The sequence below is a fragment of the Polistes canadensis genome, unplaced genomic scaffold (assembly GCF_001313835.1).
Source record: "Polistes canadensis isolate GaletaPanama2010 unplaced genomic scaffold, ASM131383v1 scaffold_244, whole genome shotgun sequence".
NCBI classification, from domain to species: Eukaryota; Metazoa; Arthropoda; class Insecta; order Hymenoptera; family Vespidae; genus Polistes; species Polistes canadensis.
Window position 1 is genome coordinate 26971 of NW_014569791.1, and position 23876 is coordinate 50846.

The window sequence follows — 23876 nt, forward strand, 5'->3', positions numbered from 1 at the left end:
TGTTTATCTACATCTTCGCGTTCGTTGGCTTTCGAAAAAATGTACCCACGATATATTTTATTCGATCGTCTTCAACGTATTTTCTAATCATATATTTATAAGATAGACATCATATGATATTTTCATCGTTCTATCAAAAGATAGTTTCGATACTACGATACGTTTATTATCGTATCTCATATGTACCAAGATTGGTCAGAAACGTTGAATTACTTGTTAGTACCATCTCCATATCATCTAAATTCAATTTTTGCCGAAAAGGTAATATTGGTACTGTTTTTTAGTATATTTCAATATGTATGTGTGTGTATATATGTATGTATGTGTGTTTGTGTGTGTAAATAGAATATATTATTTCTATGATTTATCAATTAATGATAAAAATCGGGTAAATTGCACAAACGTCGTTGTTGTTGTTGTTGTTGTTGTTGGTGTTGTTGGTGCTGGTGTTGTTTCTGCTGTTGATCGCGATGATGGTAAAGACTTTCCCCTTGATGGGTCGTCTGTTGTTGTCACTCGTGAGATTTCCCACTCAATGGATGGTAATTTCCACTGGGTGATGCCACTAAGGCCAAGGGAAGAGGCGATCCCAATGACGTGGAATGTGAATGGGTATGACCCATTCCCGAGGAATGTGCAGTGAGAGCTAAAGGAGTAGCAGACATCGAATTCGTAAGAGAAGCAAAAACTGATGGCGCAGGTGACGCCATTGTCGGGCTCCCCATTGCTGCCGTTGGAGGGTTGATCCTTTTCTCTTTTTGTCGCCTGTATAACACAAATATTTTTTTTGTTTTATTTTTCTTTTCTTTTTTTCTCATCTTACAAGAAGACCTTACGGTTGTGCCCTCACGGATTTTAATGAGCTTTGGTATATTAGTAGTATACTAATGGGGTGTTTTCGTGGTAAAGTATTTCATCCTAACGCGAAGCCAATTTTGAGAAAAATGCTTTTAAAGTTTTGATTTTGGTTGTATGCATGTTTATATTATCTTCAAATGCGACTATTTATTAAATACATTGTCACGATAACACCCTACTAGTATACTACTAATATGTCAATGCTCGTTAAAATTCGTGAGGGCACAACCGTAAGATTAGTCCCTTAGTTATATTGTTAGTTTCAATTAAACACGAATATGTTATGATTATTGTTGTTATCTATATTATTGATATATACCTGTTGCAAAACCATACTCGAACAACTTCTTTTTCCATTGCTAAACTATCCGCCAATACGGTGATTTCTTCGGAAGTAGGTTTTGGATTTTGAACGAAAGATTTTTCTAGTGCCACTCTAACGCTAGTTTCTATGGAAGTCCTCTTTTTTCGCCGCCTACCTATCGCTTCTGGTGTCGTTAATGGATTCGAGAGCGAATTTGGATTGTTCAATGAATTATCGGCATCTTCTAACCATTTTTGAAGAAGAGGCTTCAATTTGCACATATTCTTGAAGGAAAGGTTTAACGCTTCGAACCTAAAAACATTGTTAATTGCATTGTTAATTTTGCATTGTTATTATTTTAATAGAAAAATATATTCGAATTTTAAAATATATATAAGACTATACCTTGAAATAGTGGTTTGAGAAAAATCATTGCCGTAGAGTTTTCCCATGGCAAGGCCAACATCACCTTGAGTAAAACCAAGCTTAATCCGTCGTTGTTTAAAGGTCTTAGCAAATTGTTCGAGTTCCTCAAGGTCCGTCGTTTCTTCTGGAGAATGTTCCAATCTTGTTGGTGGCGGTTTTACTGACGGTGGTGTACCAGGAGGTGGTGGTGATCTTTGTTGCGTTAAATTTCTACCGACCAATCCACCTCCACCTTGAAGTGCCTGTTGTTTTTGTATGGCTTGTAACTGTTGGGCTGCTTGTGCTACGGCGTGTTGTACCTAATAATAATAATAATAATAATAATAATAATAGATAAATGAACCCCGTTTGTTAATTCATTATTTTAATGTGAATTCATTCACATATTTTTCTTACATTAGATATTGAAAGACAACTTGCAAATGTAAACTTTATTTCGCAATATGAGAAAATAAGGAGAGATTATAAAGAGCTGAGATCAGGAGGTGTGTTACACAGTTAAAGGAATAAAAGTGGCACGTGTTTCTTTTCAGTATAACTATGCAAAGATTTCGTAGGGTGCTAGAATCGATCGTTTATTTTCACCCTTTCTTAACCAGATGCTCGATTATGAGAATAAGAGGATACGTGGAACGTGGCATATATGAAGGAAAAGGGTTTGGGGTTGGTCGCGTGTCGTCGTTCAACGAGACCAAAAGCACCTTACTTATGCTTATTGTTGATCGTCAAGATACCCTTAGAGGTTCCTTTAAATTTAGCCACGTGCAGAGATCGGCAACAGGTATTTGATAGTTGATTCTTTACGAATTTCCTACCTACTATTTGTATATCTCTTTAATAATACGAAATATAAATACGAAATGTAAGTACGAATTATACAATGAAATCGTATATCTCCAATATTTCCACAGTATTTCTTTGCGAAATCTGAATAATGAAATAATGAAAAATTCAACAATTGCGCGCGAGAAAAACGACATAAAAAGAACGAACGAGTGATTAACTAAATTTTAATATATGATCCATGTATTTTCCAATGAGAAAGAGTTTTGTTTCTCGGTGATAATATCCAGAAAAAAAGCCAATTTGTATCGCGTCGTGTCGCGTTGCGTCGCGTGTCGAACCACAGGCAAGAATTTAGTATAGAAAAAAGGGTGCTTTAGATGAACGTGTTCGATGAATGAAGAAATTAAATGTTCCTTCGACAAAGCTATAGAAGGTGTATTAGAGAATAGGATATCCCCGCTTGAGAAGATCACGTATCGTAGATGTATCGTAAACGAGAGGGTTGAAAGACAGGTTACAGCCCTGTTCTAGGAGAGAGGTTGATGGCCCAGGACGGTAAGGGAAGCTCCTCCTGCTGTATCTTTACAAAGTTTCGAGAACAAAAAAGCAGATCTTCCGATGAGAAACGAGGCAAAAGGAATAAAATACAAGGAAGCCACGTGTGAGGTAACAAAGGATCCTTCTTCTCGTTCGGGTAAGGTACTGAGGGGTTCGGAATATTCCTAGATGTATATAGTGTCTTTTAAAGTAGATACGAAGGGATCTAAGCTTCCTAGTTTGAGTGTGAGTATTGCCGATAGATGTGTGCATGAATGTTGTGGATCCAGACGGCCATTAAATCTGCTAAGATTCAAAGTCGTTTTGTTAGCATGCTTTTTTTCTTTTTCTATTTTTTTTTTTTATATATACAAGGACTGTGGCATCGCGTCTTTGCACGCGCTATTCGTGATGGAGCCTATAGAAATTTTTTCCTAAATGTTGAAGCTGTCCCTATTCAGAATTATTCGTAGGAAGGGAAAGAGAGGGAAGAGAGGAGAGAGGGAGGTGCCCACTACGGGTATCCAGGAAGGAGGGTTCGTTTTTCAACGTATCTCTTCGGATATAATGAGTCGATTTTTCTCTCGATTCGATGCGGGAGATTTTGTTTCTTGACAAAAAGATAACACCCAGTGATTGTTGAAATGAATTATTTCGAAGAAAGAATTTTCGAATTTAAAGAAATTTTCGCGTCAAATAGATGCATGCGGATACAGTTAGTGTCCTGTAAAATTGTAAACACTTTACACTCACTGTATGTATATTGTATCTTTGTTCTTTCTTTTTGTCTTTTTTTAAATAATCTTTCTCGAATTATCTCTCAAATTTCTACATTATATGTATGAAATAAGTTTATTACGTAATAATGTTTATTAAATGTGCCGAAATTGTATTCGAATAAAGTTGGAACGAAGGAATGAAGAAATTTTGTCCCTTTGTGCCAGCAACAGAGACGTTTATCAGGATGTCGAATCAAACGAACCGTCTTCGAAGAATAAGACATTCGCTTCCCTTCAGATCATTTCTCGATCAGATAGCAGCGAGTTTGTTCTTTCAATCGTCGCGCGGATTTGCCTCGATTTTAGGATTCGTCGATGATCGAATTCGCATCGAGTACGTAATTTTTGTAATAGGTAGAAGACAGAGGAGGATTGAGAAACAAAAAAGAAGGAATATTTTTGTTTTCTACAAGAGATAAAAATTCACTTACTTGATTTTGTAAGAAAAATTGTGCTTGTTGCCCAGCCGCTGCCGGATTGGCTTGTTGAAACATAGCAAATTGTTGCAATTGTTGTTGTAACGATTGCTGTTGCTGTTGTAAAGACGATGCAATAGCTTGAATCTCTTGAGGTCTAAGAGTACCGAGGGATCCATGCATTAACAATTGTTGGCTGACGAATTGAGCTGCCAGCGCAGCTTGCGAGCTTCCATTATTTGGCGTGCCAGTGTGTTGCAGTTGTTGTTGTTGTTGTTGATGTTGTTGCTGCTGTTGTTGTTGCTGCTGCTGTTGTTGCTGCTGTTGTTGATGCGTACCAGTCAATTGACTACTCACACCAGAACTTGGCGAAGATGAGCTACCGCTGGTACCACTACTGCTATTACGATGTGATACATCAGTAACCTAAGACACAGATTCGCATTTCGAAATTTAACACATTTTTTAAACATAGTTTTCATCGAATTCTCTTAGTTTGATATATATAGTGAAATTTCACGATCTAATGTGGAATCAAATAGGTACCCTTACTAATAATAAAATTATATAAACAACGTTGAATAATAAAGCCGTGTTTGAGTTACGGTCAGTTCAGGGGATATTGATTACTTTAGTCCTAAAAACGCGAGTAAAAATATCAATGATTTTTGTTTTTCTTTTCAAACGCGTTTAACTTGGAAAAGTTTTTTCAATTTATTATTTTAAGTCACTTATAAATATTTTCAAAGAGTTATAATATTAACAATAAATAAGTGATATGAAAGTTTTTGTTTGAGTTGTCTAATAACTTTTAATTATTAAGATATAACGAAATTTAGATGTTCAGTTTTTCGAATATTACAAGAATGTATGTCTGCTCAAATGAAAAAGACGCTGAACATTAGAGATTAAGTTGCTGAAGAAGTTTCAATAAAGGGACGAAACGTCCAACTAATCAAATCTATAAGTTCTAGTTCTTTTTAATGTCGACTTATTTATTAATAATTTTCTTTTTGTAGACGAGAGAAATAACTAATTGTATAATATTAACGTTTTTAATATTCTTGATAATAAGTATAATTGTGAATTATTTGACGAACCAAATTAAGAGCTTCCCTATCCGAATCCATCGAATCGTGATCGAGATTCGCGTCGGTGACATCTTGAATATCGCTTGTGATACTTCGATCATCTCCACTAAGTTCGACTCCTTCAACCTCAGCATGTAAATCCGCATCTGTAATTAGAAATAAAAAAAAACCAGGAGATTAGATTCGAATCACTGTATGAAATATTCCATTGATAAATTTTAATTATATTATTCTCTACAAACTGTTATTATAGAAGAGTGAACAATTTTCGTGATAATCGTACAATCATTGTTGTTCTGTGGTTTATATTTCGGATGACGATCACCGTATCGGGTTGGAGTGGATGTTGGCGTGCTTGTGGCATGAAGCCGCATATCCGTCAAAATCATTTTCGGGTCTTCGAGAAAGACCATGTTAATCCCCTTTCTCCCGGTGGTGGTTTTATTTGTGATCCTCCTCGTGATCACATCGAAACGATTTTCTAGATCCAGCACGAATTTATCTTGAAAACGCGTTCATGGGGAACATCGAGTAATCGTTGTTTTGGATCGACAACGATCGCGACGAATGATCTTTAGGATCTTTTTCCAAAAATACGATTTCATGCCGTATCTATAACGTACGTACGCGTGTTTAAAACAAAAAGACGACGAAAAAATTTGTTTACATAATTAAATGTTTTGGTTAATTGTTCGATAAATTATTATTTAATATTAATACGAATATATGCACAATTTGTTTGGATTTTCTTCGACGACGTATCACCGATGCAGGACGAATGTTAGAATGACGCAACGAAAGCAGCACGGCCCCTTAGCACAAATGGAACATCCCCACCAACATCGCTAACACCACGTGCACTTGGATCCTTTGACGGGGATGCTTCGATTGGTCGGGACTCTACTCGTATACGAACGATACCGCCCAATAAGGATCAGTTTACCCTTTTCGAGCCTACTCTTTTTTTTTTTCTTTAACTCTCCCTTTTACTCATGGAGTAAAACCCCCTTGGTTCATCCATCATCTTAGGTATTTTATCGAGTTAGGTATGAGTTAGGTATGAGTTAGGCCTCCCTCGCAGGCCCATTGCGTTGCATTGGGCCCTCTAGGAAATGTGTGGAACTTAGTGTGTTCAACTTAGGAACGATGTAGGAACGTTGAACAATATAAAACGGAACCACCGATTGGTCGAGCTAACGTTTGGCACGCGTTTCAAGCCCTAACGGTTTTAATAATAATTAGTTCGACGATACGCTCGGATTTTTGTACTACGGTGTAGTAAATATGTTTGTGCTACCGTATATGTTTGAAATACGGTTCTTCATTTTTATTATCTAATACGATAACATTTTCTTCTCTTATGTATATCTTCGAAATGTAATAACCCCGAGACGCGAGTTTGAAATTTAACAAATTCACACAAAAGAAGATTTATAAAATTAATTGTAAGAACGAAATTAATAGGATCGAGTCCGACGATCATGGTGGATATCAAATTGAAACAAGGGGAAAGAGGATCAATGAAATACTTAAAAAAAAAGAAAAAGTTGCTTAGCCATTTCAACGGGAATTCGGATGTTCCCATCGATTTTGAATGTCGTCGGAAAATAAAAAACTGAGCGAAAAAAGTGAGAAAGTAAAGATTTCGTCGTAACTTTGGAGAAAACATGCCGAAGGGTGGAAGGAAGGAAGGAATGATCGTTGGGGAGGAAAAAATGAAAAATCCCGTGAACCCCGTGGATCGATACGCCGCTTTTTAGACGAACAGTCCCGATTTCTACTCCTCTTCACGTTTTCTCTATCCTTCTCTCGGGTATCTTCTTGCCCCCTTCCTTCCTACCTGATTCCCCTAAAATCATAAAAAAAAGCACCGAAAGGTCAGGTAGGATAGCATCGACAGGATGCGTTAGATGCGTTTTATTCCAGGATTGGCCCATTCCCTATAAAATTTCATTTTACTCGTCCTCTTGCGCTCTTACGTGTCTTTCTTATTTTTCAAAAGCAGGTAAGGCAGGTACTTACATACATACATGCATACATATATGTATACCTTTTATACATACTCTTTTATATTTCTATTCTTTTCTTTTCCCCTTATACATTTGCATTTTCTACGGCCATTCTTCTTTTTTCTTTTTTTTTTTTTTTTTTTTTTTTTAAAAAAATTTTCCTTTTTTTTCGTGAGAATCGCGTCGAAAAATGAATAGATATTTCGAGATAAAAGATATTTGGTTCTTTAACGCGTATGAGGTAAGGAAGAAAAAAAAAAAGATACGATAGATCGATAGAAAATAAATGTTCGATGAGCGTTGCCACCAGGTGTTCATAGGAAATGCACACAAATATTATATTAGAATGTTAGTATCTTACAATTATCTCCAACCTTGCGTCATAAATATGGACCTCTATGTATGCGTGTCAATTATGTATACGAATATGTAATATAAATTTTGTGTGCTTTTGCTTTTTTTTTATCAAATTTACTTCAGTTTCCTTGAAAAAAGAAAAAGTCGTCTGTCTAAAACGAATCTTTTCTTGTCGTGAGAAGCTACCGAATTCCTTGTTTTGCGGCCAAAAAAAAAAAAAAAGGGAAGGGGACAGAATTTTGGGGTGATTTCTTCTCCTCGTTTTTGTTTTCTACCCTTTTTCAAAAAAAAAAAAACGCGTTGTTCCGTCTTTTTCGAAAGATTTAACATAGAAAATAGTTGACGGCTCGCAACCAGGTGCGAGTATAACATTTAGGCGGTACGTACGTTCCACCATAAGATAAGGTACAATCATTGCAAGCAACCTTTAAAAAAAGGGACGCAAAACGACCGTTGTTTCGTTGTAGAAAATTTGGAAAAAATTTCAAAACGTTTTTTGCTTATCCGTTAAGAAGCGAATTCCGTTTCACGGTAGGAGGATCACTGTTAAAGCTTTTATGGTAACAATTTTTCCGTCTAACCGACGTTAGATATTTTACGATCGTGATTGTCCAATGGTAGCAATGCCTATGCAATTTCAAACTATTGAAGTCCGTTTAACGTTTGTACAAGCGACAGGGTGACCCCCATCTAGTCTATCCATCACCCACGCACATTCTCACGCATGTTGAATCCCGAAAATTCGTTCTTAGTATGTAAGTATGCACACGATTGTTACACAATACACACAAGGCCAATTCTGTATGAGGGTTCTGCAGCTGGGCGCATTCGAACGTTGTGCTATTTTTCCACATTATTCGAAGCACACGGTGTCTTTGACCTCAACTCATCCTACTACTTCTCTTCACCCTCATTTTATCTCTTTTCAAAAATACTCGATGGAAAAGCAAGCGACGATTTGACCTTTACACGAGAAACTCGTCAATTCGAAGATGCACCCTGTTTGACTTGTATAAACGTCAGGTGATAAGATCGAACAATGTTGCACCTGAATCATCTAGACATTTATTTTACTATTTCATGCTTAACTTTCTTATTATTATCAATAGTAAATATATTTTACATAATGAGAAAGCTTATCCTTAGATAACAATAAACATAATAAAGATAAACAAGTAAATAATAATAATTAAAATAATAATTAGAATGGTCATTTTTCGAATAAAAATGTCGAGAATGCGCGTTAATGAATTAATCGCTAATATGTTTTACGTTTTTCCAATCTTCTTCTTTTTCATCAACTTCATTCACACCATTTCCATTACTTCTTCAGAGTAGTAGTCATCTTGGAATCGGTTTTTTTGGTTAGCACCGAAACTCTCGCGTGGGATCCGACGATGTCTTTGTTCGTTGGGACGAGAATAGGAGGGCGTGTTTCCCTTTTACGCCTGATCTACATAAAATATCGATTCCAGACTCGCAACTCAGGAAACATATCGACGAGTCACGGAGAATCTCACCTTTGCTGGTGAAACCGGCTTCTCTTGTTCTTTATTCTCTAGGCCCTGCTCCCTCTCCCCCTGTCCTCTCTTCTCTTCGTGGTTTGACGAACGCCGTCACAAAGAAGAAATCGTTATTTTCACGGCTCGGTTCGATTTCGCGGTTGCATCCTTCGTTCTCTTTAACCATTCCATTCCATTTCATTCTATTTCATTCCTACCTATCTACCTTCCTTCCTTCCTTCCTTCCTTCCTTCCTTCCTTCCTTCCTTCCTTCCTTCCTTCCTTCCTTCCTTCCTTCCTATATTCCTTATTTTTCTTTCAAAGATAGAGTTAACTTTTTGTCCCGCTTTTCATTCGCAATTCTTCTTTGCATTCTTCAAGCTCCTCTTCTCGGTGATTATCCGTGAACCGTAATTGGATCTACCTTTATAATTAGCGTAAGAGAAGATTCATGGTTCTGGTAGGTTAAATGAACTTCTTTCGTGTGAAATGAAGTTCTTTGTCTTATATCGTGGGAGGTGGTATAAAAGAACGGTGTTAATGCGTTAAATGTAGTCAAGTTTGTTGCAAGTAAGTTCCTTTGTTTTTGTTTTCACTTGTGAAGATTTGATTAATTAATATTCGCTGAAATGTTTGTTCAGGTTTGTTGAAATATTTTCAATCATAATTATAGATATATGGGGGATATTAGTCAAAATATTCATAATGTCGTCGAGACTTTTTTTTTTCTTTTTTTCTTTTTCCCTTTCCCTTTCCCTTTCCCTTTTCTTTCTTTTTTGGTTCTTTCTTCGTTTGGTCGCTCTTTAACACGGGGTAGGAAAAGTTTGAACGGCATCTGCCGTTTCGTGTCGTCCTTCTTTTCGTATACTTACGTAAAAGCGACAACAATACGAACAGCAACTAACGGGGGAGGAATTCTCATTCGTATTATACCGTCCTGTACGCATCACCTGTCAACCTTACGATTACGATTTTATTAAGGTCTTGCATCATTTGAGATTGAGAGGTCTTTGGGATCGTTTCAACTCTCACGAAGATCTTAATCACGATGCAAAGAAATTTTTAATCAAATTTATAATCGAATTTACTTCCTCTTTTATTTCAAACTATTTATATTTCAAAATGCATCTCGATGATTACAATTAACGTTGTTTTGCGATTGTTACATTGGTAGAATTCAATTGAACGATTAAAAACATTTGTGGATGAATTTATAATTCAATCATTTCATTTTTTTTTTGGTTTATTTCTCTTTGATAATTTTAAAGAATTAAATAGAACGGTGTTAGATTAGAGAACGGTATACAAAATGGTAGGAAAAAATGAAACTGGTAAACCTTTTATCCGGAAGATATACCGGGTGTGCTTATACAGTTTCTACCAAGTCAAAGTAAGAGGGAGGAGGCTGCAGGCGAGTAAAGAAGCGTGCTATCGAAAGGGGAAAGAACAAGAAGGGGACGGATTTGAGCCAATAGAATAACACTGTTTCCTCCAGCGTGTTTTGCAGTGGCGTTTAGAAGAAGCTTCTCCCGTTGCTGCTTTTGTCGTTGCTTTTGCTGTCGCGAAATGTTGACGAGAGAGAGGGGGAAAGTGAAGGGGTGGACTGGTTTTCGAACGTGCCGTGGGGTGAGTCTAAAACCGTTAGGTTGGTCGCGTGCTACCGAAGGCACGTGTCCCACCTCTTCTTTTCTCTTTCATCCTTACGTGCGCACACGAATACGTATTTCTTATGGTTGTGTAGCCAGCCGTGGTTTACACGTTTAAGCGTATCCTCTACGCAAACCTTACATACAAATTGTCGCTATTTTTCTAATTATTCTTAACGAGATATACTAATTTTTGTTCAACAATTTCCAACTTATCATTAAAGTTCAGCAAGATTAACGTTTGTTGTATTAAATGTTGGTATAGTTTGGAAATAACATTTATATATACATGTTTATGGTTTATGGTTATGAAAAATATGAATATTATATATTATGTTGATACACCCTTATATTTTAGGCACACGTTTGTCTCCTCCTATTCGTGATTCTCTTCGCGTTTTAAAGCCCATCTTTTATTATATTTGTTACACCCCTTTTTTGAATTTCCCCAATGGCATTGGAGCGATCCCTTAGCAGATGTATCATTTAAAAAAATGGCGTGCGAATATGGATGTTCAATGAAATGTGTTTTAAAAAAGATAGGAAAAAGTAATGTTTCATTTGAAAAGTAATAATGAGAAGAAAACAATGATCGAAATTGGATTCCTAATAAAAATGGAAAGTATTTTGAAATTGTTAACCCCTTATTAATCTATGATTTACATTAGAAAATTATTATTTTATATTTTATTTTATATTTATTATACAATATTTATTATATTAAATTGTTACAAAATATTTCTAATTTTGTAATAATTAGTTGTAAATTAAGAAGTTAAGGTAGATATAAATATAAGAAGTTGTAAGAGAGATACTACTTAAATTATTTAAGTCATCAACGTCATCAATAGTTAACTTATTATAATGAAACATGGAAAGCACCTATGTGTACGACTAGGAAACTCCCTCCCTCCCACTCTTGTATTTTGACACGTGCTTATAGAATGAACACGCGAATCGACGCCATCCAATATATCCACCTACGTGTCCCATAAAGATTCATAACGCAGTTTCGAAAAGAAAAAACGATCCATCCACGCAGATGCCTGAATTTTGGTTATTTTTTCGATTAGAAACAAATTCTTGTAGAATATATTTATACGAACATGTCGAATGCAGCAGCAGCAGCACCACTACCACCACCACTACCACCACCATGGGAAATTGCAAAGAGTCGAGTCACCGCGTTAGCCGTAAATTTCCGATAAGGAAATGAGGCTATGCATATAAAATAGAAGGTTTTCTTCTAGAATTTTCTACAGTTCGCACGCGGACTGTATTTGTTATTGGAAGAAGCCCTCTTCTCGGTTGGCAGTGATATATGGTATATCATAGACTTGCATGCTGTTCACTATCGACACTTCGTATGTTCGATTAGATTTTTACTCGTTGACATTTTTTGTCTCGAATTTATACAAATTTTCTATATACACAATTTAATGTTTTATTATTTATATGTAATTTTTGTCTATATAAAAATATATACCTATTGCTTTGATATATATATATATTTATATTTGAAATATGAAGTTTTTACCAATGATTTATTGATATTACAAGAATAGGAGACTACGCGTGTTATTTTGCTTCTTATGATAATCTCGGTAGTCGTCATGCTTCGAAAAATCGTCGAGAAGAGAAACGAGGGTTGGAGAGAAAGAAAGAGAGAGAGAAAGAAAGAGAGAGAAAGAGAGTCAAGTAACGTCAAGATTATTTGAATATCCCATATTTAAGATTCGTCCTGCGTAGTCTTGGGCAGTGATTGTCAGTTTAGTAAGCTGGTCACGTGGACGGCACGTCATACACGTCAAACCAACCCCCTCGTATAAAGCACCCCTTATATATGCGCCGTAGGCTGGCCCGGAGGTCAGTACAGAACAAGAGAGTGCTTGGGAACACTTTATATTCTATTTTCACGCTGTACTGACCTCGATGTATGCGACTTCCTTTAACGCATTCGCCAGATATTGGTTTCTGGCACGTGCTACGAACCAACCTTGATATTCCATCTTTCACAAATGGAATCTTTTCGAAATATTCTTAAATATAAATCTTGTTGAGATTTTTTCATCAACTAAAAGGTGATTCAAATAAGTCGAATTTTGTTTTTGTCCTGGAATATTTTCTCCATAACATAATTTTTCGATAATAATAATTAATTAAATGTATTATAAATGTTGATCGAAGTAAAGGACAGAAGTACCGTTGTTCTCTCTGCAAATTTAAATATTATTTTCAAATTGTTTGTATTTTCACCTGACAAAAAATAACATAAACTGAAACTGGTTGTTACTTTATGCGTGTCACCGCCCTCGCGGTGTTTTCACGGGACGACGAGCACCCCTGGATTTTTCCTGGGGGTTCGTCTCTTGGCGAACGAGTCGGTCGTCCAGCACAAAAAAGGGAAAGGACATCTAACCGAGTTAAATAACGCTACATTAACGCCCTCGATGATACAAGGGTTGACCAAGTGTGAAATACCCTCAGGCTTATCGGTCCTACGCAGAGATTTTGTTCATCGCTTTTTTCATATTATCCCTTTTGCAAAAATTATAAACAACAACAAGTATCTGTATATTGTATATTGTTCATTGTTTCGTCAAGATTCGTTCGGATTGAATTTAAGAAATTGAACGCTTTTAAACTTAAAGGGTGGTCCTTGTAGAGTTTCAAAACGAAATGATCGATTAAACCAATTATCAATTTTATAGCGATCTGCGACGATCGAAGAGATTCGGACCCATTTAATAACTTTAATTATTCCCGTCGCATCTTCATTTGACCAGGGTTTTAAGCGTTTGCCGCACCATAAGCCATCATCATTCGAGGTTATTCTCTTAAAGAATATAACGTCTCGTCCTTTGTCCTTTCGCTACAATTACCGGCGTCTAGACGACTACGACGACGACGACTACGACGACGACGACGACGAAGACTTTGCTTCTCCACAAAATAACAATTACGTAGAATTTGAGTGAGCCGGCTGTTCATTTTGCACCGCAATTCTCTACCCTTCTTCTTCTTTTTTCTTCTTTTCCATTGCAACGTTTCAAATCGCAGTCATTCGTTCTTAGCGATAATCAAATTGGTTAACGATAAGGATAGATAAATGTGCATAAAATAACGATGATATCTTTCCTTCTACGATCGTTCAATAATGATTGTAAGTTAGATTTCGGTATCAGTGTCATAAAATACGATAATTGCGATCTAAGGAGATTTCTCATGAAACGAAGAGGAAAGAGAAAGAAAGAGAGAAGAAGAAAGGTCGCGTTTAACCGTCGAGAAAATATCTTCACCTCAGCATCGATGCTTCTTGCATTCTCAGAAGATGACGATCATCCAACGAACCTAACAGCCAAGTAGCGCCTTTTTCTCTCTTTCCCGAACATCGAGTCATCACTCTCTCTCTCTCTCTCTCTCTCTCTCTCTCTCTCTCTCTCTCTCTATCTCACTTTTTCTCTTGCTTTCTCTTATAGCAAACGCGTCCGGACCTTTACTTCCATTGTTACTGGCTCCACTCTCGCCCTTTACCCTCCCTTCCACCCTTCCTTCTTTCCTTCCTTCCTTCCTTTTACGAAGCTGCACGGTTCTGGCTTAATAGCTGACGAGGTTATCGGGTTTCTGCAGAAGCGTAAAAGATCTTCGAGGAAAGACGCGGGAATAACGAGACCCACGGCGGTCCCCTTTCCTTACTCTTCTTCCCTTTCCAACTTCCATCATATTTTTTCGCTAAAAAGAATCAATGTTAACCCTCTTACGTATTGCAAGCCAATGATTATATCTTTGATTTCATTGATAATTTCACTTTTTTTAATGCTTTCGAATAACTCCAAACCATTACCAAACTCCATCATCATTATTTTCTTAATTTTCGTTTATTTTTTTTTTTCGAAAAATGACTGATCCTTCAAATTCAATTGATTTGGCTCGTATGATTGGCAATTAAACGAATGAAAATAGTCGTACGTAAGAAAGTTTTGTTTCTTCGCGATAAAGAAAATGGAAATAAAAAAAGATCATAAATTAATGATAGGTTAGAGTGGGCGTACAAATGAATTGCCGATGGTACGTATTGTCTTCTACGTCAATGATTTTACATTAATTAAACGATCAATATTTATTAAGCTTATTATTGAAGATATCATTGTGGATTAGAGAGACGAATGAGAACGTTAGATTATCAACTACACACAATATTAATTCGATTGGACGCGAATTAAAGCTCGTATTTCGCTTAATAGGCGCCATATTGTTCGTAACGACGTAATAAATATGGACGCGGCCAAATGAAGATAATAAATATTGTCGAACGCCTTCTCATTGCTGTCGACACTCCTGTCGTCTGTCCTTACGTTTCATTCATCAAATTTTTCTCTATCTTTCTTATTATTTATTTATCTTTACGGGAAGTATTCTTCCTTTGTCTTTTATTGTTTAATATAGATAATCTTCTTGAGTGATGGAGATACATTTTGTTATTTTATTTTTTCGAAATTACGGAGGTGTGTATTTCCTTTTACGATAGAAAATATATTTATTTTTTGTTCATTAAATAAAAGAGATCAAATTTAAAATTAAAAAAGTAAGATGTATTGATTAAATGTTAATTAAAATGCTATTATATTATATTTAGCAACCTTGTTGATAAGATCGATTAGTTGTTCACCCTTCGTCGTTACCTTTTTTTCGTTGTTTCATTCTTCCCTTTCCTTCCTTTCTTCCTTCCTTCCTTCCTTCCTTCCTTCCTTCCTTCCTTCCTTCCTTCCTTCCTTCCTTCCTTCCTTCATTCCTCGTCGCCTTATTATAATCAATTACCGTCGTGTTCTTCGACAGCACGCAATTGTACCGAGTGTTCGTGTATTACGTATACATGCTATCTCTTAAGGGGTGCAACCCTCCAACTTTTTTTTTTTTTATGTGACCACCAAGTCCGATTCTAAGGGAGTAACTCTGCAACAGGCTGATGAGTGGCAAGATTCGAGTTGGTATTTTTTCCTTCCTCTTTCCATACCTTCCCTTTCTTGCTCTATGGTTAAAGAAAAAAAAGAAGGGTCAATCGATTTTATTGACCAATGAAATTTTTACTAACTCCGTTTGAAATTTTCAACGTCCGTACGAATATTTATATTTATTTTATTAATTCTATTAATTTAATAAGTAATTACGAATAAAAATGAGCATACGATAATTGATAAAGAAAAATAAGCGATATCAATGAAAAAGAAAAAGTTCAATTCTTATATTATACACGTTTATCGAGTAATTGTAGGACTTGGTGGTGGTAACGGGAGATCAGTAAGAAAAACAATGAAAAACGTTCGTCCTCTGTGGGAACGTTGAAGTCCCATTAATGGAATCACCAATTGCAGAGTTATTGGTTTAATTGCTAATTGCTAGTCTTTTATGGAGCGAGTAACAATGACGTCGTCACCCACTCGTCGATCGTTCTGCCATTTTCATGAATATCTTCCTTCCTTTTTCTTTATTCTACTTCTTATAATAGAGAAGAGGTATTTCTTTCATTCGTAGTTCTTCTCACGAGTTAATTTCTTTCTTTCTTTCTTGCTTGCATTTTTTTGTTATTCCCTCTTCTTAAATCATTTTTATTTGACGATTATAATTAAACGAGAAGAGCCTAATTTCTTTCCGTTTTTCTTTTTTTCTTCTTTTGTGTTTCTTTTTTTTCAATTGAATTTCGATTACGAAACAGATCAAGCATCTTTTTCCCTTTAAAAGATATTTTACAGAAGATAACCATACACAACTATGCTTAAAAATCCCTGAAAAAGCTTTATTCCGAAATTTGAATTTGCTTTCGTTTCCTGTTCGTTCCCGAGGCATGAATTGAAAAACGGATAGAGAAGGTTACGTGAAACCGTAAGCATCGGGATTGAGCGACGACTTTTTAACATTCAGGAGAGAAGTTCGCATCGTCACCCTCGATTCGAATAACAAAGTGACCACTTTATACTGAAAATATTTGATAAAACTCTAAAGGAGTTTTCACTTTTTTTTTTTTTCGCGAGCAAAAGAAATAATAATAAATCATTATAATCATTTTAATAAGAAGATTTTTTTCTGTAAGAGATTCGTCAATAATTAATGTTCATTATAAAATACAAGTTTTCACGCTTTTTATCGTAATTCGTAAACCGGACGTGACAAAAGTCTCGAAGCGTGAAGTTCGGTTTCCGTATGAGGGTTCGAAAGCACTTGGGTATTCAAAAGCGGTTTTCCATCGGTCACCACCGCGTCTCTAGTTCTCACACCTTTTTCCTAAATTTGAATAACAATGTCACCAGAAAGATGTATTATCGTTTTGCAACCTTTTACAGGCAAACCGATTTTTTTGCGACTTTATCATAAAGATCGTTTGCATTCTAAGTGAAAGCGATCGTTTCGCATCTAAGCTGACAAGTCGTCAGGATTTTTCTTATTTTCTAATTCAATCATTTGATTTTATTTTAAATGTCTTTCTACAAAAGCCCCGATTGAAGGAAAAATCATTCCTAAAAAATGTGATAATTCCTTTTTTTTATTCCGTTCATGATTTCATTCGATTGCTTTCAAATGAATAATTGTTTCATTTGATTACTATGGAAATTGACTGAATTTCCTTATACGAAAGGCTAATTTGCGATCAATAATTTTATCAACGATCTTATCGTTCAATTCTCTCGACATTATAGTAACGTTACTTGCCAGTGAAAGCAGTTTACGTATACTGGAAAGAATAGGAATTCACGATATTAAATTATCGCGTTCGACGTGCTAGATAATGATATCGATTTCAATGGATAACGATCGACAGGTGGTGAACGGTAATGTGTTAAAAAAAAAGGTAAGTTAAAATTTACGGATTATTCATGCGTGCGTGTATTTCATCAAAATCGAAGATACCAATCAGCAAAGGTTTGTGTTTTTGTTTAACCGATTCTCTAATCGATTTTTAATTATTATTATTATGTGACACATTGATTATTGTTAGAAATAGGGTGCCGTTGTCAATATATTATAAAGTATGATGAGAGAGAGACGTGCTCGTTTCAAACGGCACAACATAAGACTTCCATGAAGTTCGCGTTAAAGGAATCTTTGTAGTGACCATATAGGTCGTACAGGTGTGCCTGTACGATCGAGGAATAAAGTATTAGCAATTCGATTAGCATCCGCAAATCATATCGATCTTGGCTGCATCCGTTGCAATAAGTTGACTCACTAAGAGCGTGAGATTTTGCAACGAGTTGATTCGATTCAACTTTGATTTACTAAGATCGAGTAGCTATCGTTACCCATATGCGGTACTATCTTCTTAGTATTTTTCCTTCTTAATTATAGTAAAAGAAAATGATCTGATGTAAGAAACTGGATAACCGATAAAACGAATATAGAATTTCTTTTGGTAATAATTACTTTAACCAATTAAATGGGTAAACTAATTTAGCAAAAGCGTCGAATGTTCGCTTAAACATGATTATGCAACAATGAGAAACCCCAAAACGCAGAATATAGAATAAAAAATAAAGTATAAAAAAAGAAGTATAGACGGTAATTTTTTGAAAGAACAAATGGTTGAGAATCCCTGTCGGTCCATTCGAAATGACACGAAATATCGCAGAACACAACACAACGTTCACGATGGTTTCAGCAAGCTCTTGACGTTCTTATTCGCGAAAAAGGAAAGAGAAAAAAAAGAATGGGCGGGGGGTCCAGCGAAGAAGAAAAAAAAATGGAGCGGGTGGCAACGGAGATGGCGCTAGGCGATCGGAAGTGTGTCAAATTACAGAGGTCCGTGATATTAATGACTCCTAATGACATACCCCCCACCCAGCCCCCCTCTTTCAGAGGATCCTGCGTATTGCGTGCCCCCAACTCCGTTCTCCTAATCTCCCTCCTCTCTTATACACTTCTTTCAACTCCTCTTGTCTCTCTTCTGTGAACGTTTTCGCTTGGCCTCGCTTGCACTCTCTCTCTCTATCTCTCTCTCTATCTCTCTCTTTCTCTCTTTCTCGTATGCGCGTTCATAGCACAAGCTCGATTCATGGAATCCACATTAAAAATAAAATTACTAATTGGCCGAGGCTAATAGCAATAAGACAAACAACGGACTAAATGCTATAAAGTAAAACACAGGTTCAAGATGATCTCTTCTACCTTCTACTTCCCTCTCTTTCTCTCTTTTTTCCCATAGCCCCTCAACGTTGCGGCGCCGTTACCGTCATCATCACCCCACCGACGCGCCTTTTCGAGCACGCTGATTACTTTCTTGTTTCTCCATTTGTCTCGTTCGTTTCGTCGTAGGCAGATACCTAGCAAGTTAGAAGAATTAAGAAAAGAAACGATGAGAAGGAATACCCTGCTTACGACCGGTTCTCAGACTTTCCCAGAGTCCTCCCCTCCTGCCCCGATGAAAATCTTCTTTTTTATTACTTGCGTTAAACTCTTCTTCTTTTTTTTTTCCTTCGTCAAATTTGCGCCCCCCCCCTTTTTTTTATGAAATTGTACGATCGTAACGATCGATTGCCGATTCGTAGCATCGCATATACATATGTATGTATTTTTGTTATTTAAATTGATCGTTTTGTAAGGGAGTTTAGAAGAAGTTAATTCCACGAATAGTCAGGGAGGGTGGGGGAGTTATGTCAATTATGTGTCCGAAGAAAAAGATAATAGTGTAAAGATGATAATGGACGAAAAGATGGGAATGAATTTTCACGAAATCCGAGAGAACACAGTTTTTACGATACTGACAAAAATTGAAAGGAATTTGACCGACCGACCCTTCTCAAACTTTTGCTTGCCGTGAGCGATCAGGATAATAATGTCCAATGTTAAAACGGTGGTGCGGGGGGAGGGGATCGGTTATACGCCGCGAAAAAATTCTTCGAGGTAAATGACAATAGCTCGAAGAAGTCTAACGGCCCGGTACTCGCTCAATGTAGTAATTCTCTTTATGATATAATTTACGTGGAAAAGAATTACTCTAGTAATCCTGAAATTTGAATGATCACGAAGAAATTGTTATATTTACGAAATGATAGAAACAAGAAAAAATGTAGGACGGCAGTGTTCGTTCATGAATATGATCACCAATCGATAGCAAACGCATAAATTAGGAAATAGTAGTTCATTGAAATAATCGTTTAACTTTTACGTTTGTTCCTTTTTCAATTCGAATTGTACATGCGTATGTGTGAAAAAGTTAATCGAAAATTGTTCTTGTGTCGTGATTGATTTGAAAATCAAAATAAAAGGTAAGAAAAAAAATGATTGGCGAGGCGAGGTAAAGCACACATTATTCGTTTGGAAAATTGATGTTCCAACTATTCCGATGGTTAAACGCATTTCGTACGTTAATCTTATCGAGAAGGAAAGGAACACGACAGACGGACGATGAGAAAACTCTTGGTATAAACTCACCTTGTATGGATTCCGGCGAGGCTGGCTCCTTATCGATTCGGCCGAGCGCATCGCTGGCTGTAACAAAAAGTGCAACGGGCACTCGTTAGTGCAACGAGTTTCGTTAAAACTCCACGACGAAGAAACTTTTCGTTTCAACCAACCCCCCTCCCCATCCCCCACCCCACCGAACCAGGGGAGCCCCCTTTCAAATTGACGGTTTCCCGTTTGAAAAGGATTCGCGCGACAGTCACGTGCGCATCAGTATTTATGAGTTAACTCGGGGACGAGTAAAACGTGATTTTAGAAAAGAAAGCTCCTTCCCACCCAAGCTTATTTCTTTTTCCTTCCTTTTAAATCTCGAGAATTGATTCGTCATTGGTTCGTCGTCGATCTCGCGAAATTCGGTTTACACGAAATCTGCACTAACTGGACTCCTTTTAAACCGTTGTTTCCATTTACTTATCTTGGCTGGATTGATTAAGTTATACGGATAACAAAATAATAAGAATTATTAATAAATAGGGGTATTTTAGGGAATTTGGACATTAAAAAGAACTAGAACTGAGTTTTGATTAATTGGACGTTTATTGGGACTTAGTCAGCAACTTAATCTCTAAAGTTCAGCGTCTTTTTTATTTAAGCAGACATGCATTTTTTGTAATATTCAAAACACTATACATCTAATCTTCGTTATCTCTTGATCCGTTATATTTGAACACTCGACAAAATGAGAATTATGTTAAATAATTGTTCATATTTTCTACGAATACAATTGAAGTAAAGAAAAAGGAACGATAGCGGTCGCCCACTGCTCCTTGTTTCTCGTCGTTCGATCGGTTGATATTCAAATAATCTATTTGACGGACCCTTTTAAGGGAGAGACCGTCCATCGGTTCTCGGAAAAAGAAGATGGTGGTAATTCGGTGAGAAGATGACCACCATACGTTAGAGTAGCACCGGTGACCGACCCTAAGGGTGGCCGCCTATTACACCCTTGGGTGCCGCAACTCAGTCCCGGAACGACAGTATTCAGATAATCCCACCTTTCCGCTTTTCCATGTGTCTTTTTCGGCTAAGACATTGGACACATCAATGGATAGAAGATGTTTCTTAGCTCTCGCAAATGGACGCCACAGATAAATATATAAGATATAGAATAAAATAGATAAAGAAAGACACCTTATGTCTTTCCATTTAGTTAGTTAACTATGCTAAAGGAAAAAAATAAGGTGACGCGAACAATGTATAACATCCTTGATGCGAAAGATCGTTTCATTATTGAACGAAGGACTGCTGTCTTTAGAAACTGGCACACGTTTACATTAAATATGAACGACGACCTCGCGCGTAGTAGTATATCTATCTAATTATAGTTCGCGACCGACGTTTTTCTTTTTTTTCTTTTTCTTTTTTTTCTTTTTCTTTTTCTTTTTCTTTTTTCTGGTGCACATTAAACGCAAGTGTAATAACGCCCCGAGCACTTCGATGAAAGAGGACACGAAACAAAAGAAAACAAAAGAAAAAAGAAAAAAAAAGAATGAATGATTAAATCGTCTTGTATAATTCATGGGGTTAATGCTGAGAAACGTTGGGAGAATCGTCGTAATGAATATCAACGAAGATCGTTGTTTCCAAACGCGAACAAGACGACTACAAATATTTTTCTTGACATGTGTAGTAGATTCCCTCGGCCTATTGCCATTCTCGTTCGTATCAAGGTAATTTTGATCATTGTCAATTTAAGAAGGTAAATTGTGATCGTTCATCGAAAAGAAGAAATGAATAATGGTTGGTCGCGTATCGAGTACGCGAACTCGGTACGCGCAAATGTTGAAATATCGCAACGTACTTTGTTGAGATACGATCGCAAATAAATGCGAAAGGAACGGGGCACCCCTCTCTGGAGAGCCATAAAACAGTTGCGACTTGCACATGCCCCTTTTTTCTCGCTCCTCCGTTCACCGATTCGATTCGACCATTCGTGTGTCCGTCCGTCCGTTCGGACTCAAGTATCGGTTTTTGGTCAGTTACGAAGTGAGACGATTTATTGCTACGTATCCGTCATTTAAACCAAATTAATCTGATATCTCGGAACAAACAAATACAACGCGTTATATATAAACGTTTTTAATTTTTAATAAATAAGTATTGTAGGGAAATTGGACATTCAAAAGAACTAGAACTTAGTTTTGATTAATTGGACGTTTCGCATCCTAAAGTTCAGCGTCTTTTTCATTTGAGCAGACATACATTCATGTAATATTCAAAAAACTACACATCAAACAAAACAATTTTATTAATTACTAAAATCATACCAAAAAAAAATTACATCTTAGATCGTGGATTATGAACGATATTTCTAATTAAGTTAATTTGATTATTTTTTTTTTTTTTTTNTACTAAAATCATACCAAAAAAAAATTACATCTTAGATCGTGGATTATGAACGATATTTCTAATTAAGTTAATTTGATTATTTTTTTTTTTTTTTTGTTAAAAGAAAGAAAGAATTTTTATTATCTAGACAGATATATCGATTTTTCTAATTGCTTCGGACGAGAGTTGGATATTTCGCGTGGGGTCAAGAATCGGTCGTACATTAATTCTGAATTATTCTACGAAATTACAAACGTATTGTAGTATCGTCGACATGACTCATTAATTCGGTAGGATCATTTTCTGTCAATCCGGCAATCGCGTGTCTATCGTTGGCAGCACGTGTTCCTCAGTATTCATAAAGGTCATCGATGCGAACTTTGTGCAACCAACCAACCAACCAACCAACCAACCGAATCTTTTTCCTACACATATAAACTAGTAGTAAGAGGAGAGACAGGCCATTCACCAGGTACGTTAAGGAGGCACCTGTACGGATAATACAACTCGAGTACTACAGACAGGTGCTTTACCGTGCTCGGGATAGCTACACCTACTGAGTTAGCACGAAAGATGAAAGAACGTGCCAGCCCCGTCATTATTTTCCGATTACGATCTTCGTTCGTTCGTTAATTCGTTCAATCGAACGAACGAAGAAACTCTTCTTCCTCGATTATATGAAAAATATCATGAGGAAAATATGAAAAATATGAAAAACAAAAGAACTTCCATCGGGAATACTTTTGTTATTGATTCGTCGATAGAAAAGAAATTCGTTCCTCTCTATAAAAACATTCTCGAATGAATGAATGAATGCTTAGAAAGAACGGTAAAACGGATTTTAATATTTCAATAGTTCCATCGGCCTCGATAACAATAAGCGGTAATAAGCATAGAAACGTTCGAACGTTGCTTCTAACATTGGGTTATACCAGAAGAACTCTAAATAAAATATTAATCCTGACATTTGGGGAAGGCTTTGTGGTATTTTAACCATCCTGCAAGGTGGCCCACAATACTCGATAACATTGTTATATGTATATCATTTTGGCAATCTGCTTCGAAGTATCGATATATTATATATATATATATATATATATATATATATATAATAATCAAAGGGGGGAAGGTGAATTCGTGTTGGCTTCTCAACTGTATTCCTTATTCTCAGTCCACTTTTTCGGTCCAACCATGAATACGAGATGCGGCATCTGGATACGGTATCTAGTTTTCGTGGCTGCGAGCCAGACCGCGCATCAATTTTTGAGGAAACGCTTCTTACTCGTATGTATGCAACACCCACCCTCTATCGCTTATCTTGAGATCACGTTTCTCCTACGACTCGTAGTCTAGAAAGATCGTCCGCTATAGGGGTTATACGTAG

At 36.5% G+C, this 23876-nt stretch overlaps 1 protein-coding gene across 2 annotated transcripts in view; it reads right to left on the reverse strand.

The window, feature by feature from the left end:
- Positions 1 to 414: 414 nt before the first annotated feature.
- LOC106790539 (POU domain, class 2, transcription factor 1-like) overlaps positions 415 to 23876 on the reverse strand; it is a 92221-nt gene continuing 68759 nt past the window's right edge. For both annotated transcript variants that reach the window (XM_014755517.1, XM_014755516.1), the window contains 6 exons: positions 20135 to 20191; positions 5207 to 5343; positions 4122 to 4532; positions 1568 to 1887; positions 1178 to 1474; positions 415 to 765 (listed from right to left, as the gene is read on the reverse strand). In XM_014755517.1, the coding sequence (XP_014611003.1) occupies positions 513 to 765; positions 1178 to 1474; positions 1568 to 1887; positions 4122 to 4532; positions 5207 to 5343; positions 20135 to 20191 (1475 nt within the window). In that variant the 3' untranslated portion in view covers positions 415 to 512. The remainder of the gene's footprint in view (positions 766 to 1177; positions 1475 to 1567; positions 1888 to 4121; positions 4533 to 5206; positions 5344 to 20134; positions 20192 to 23876) is intronic.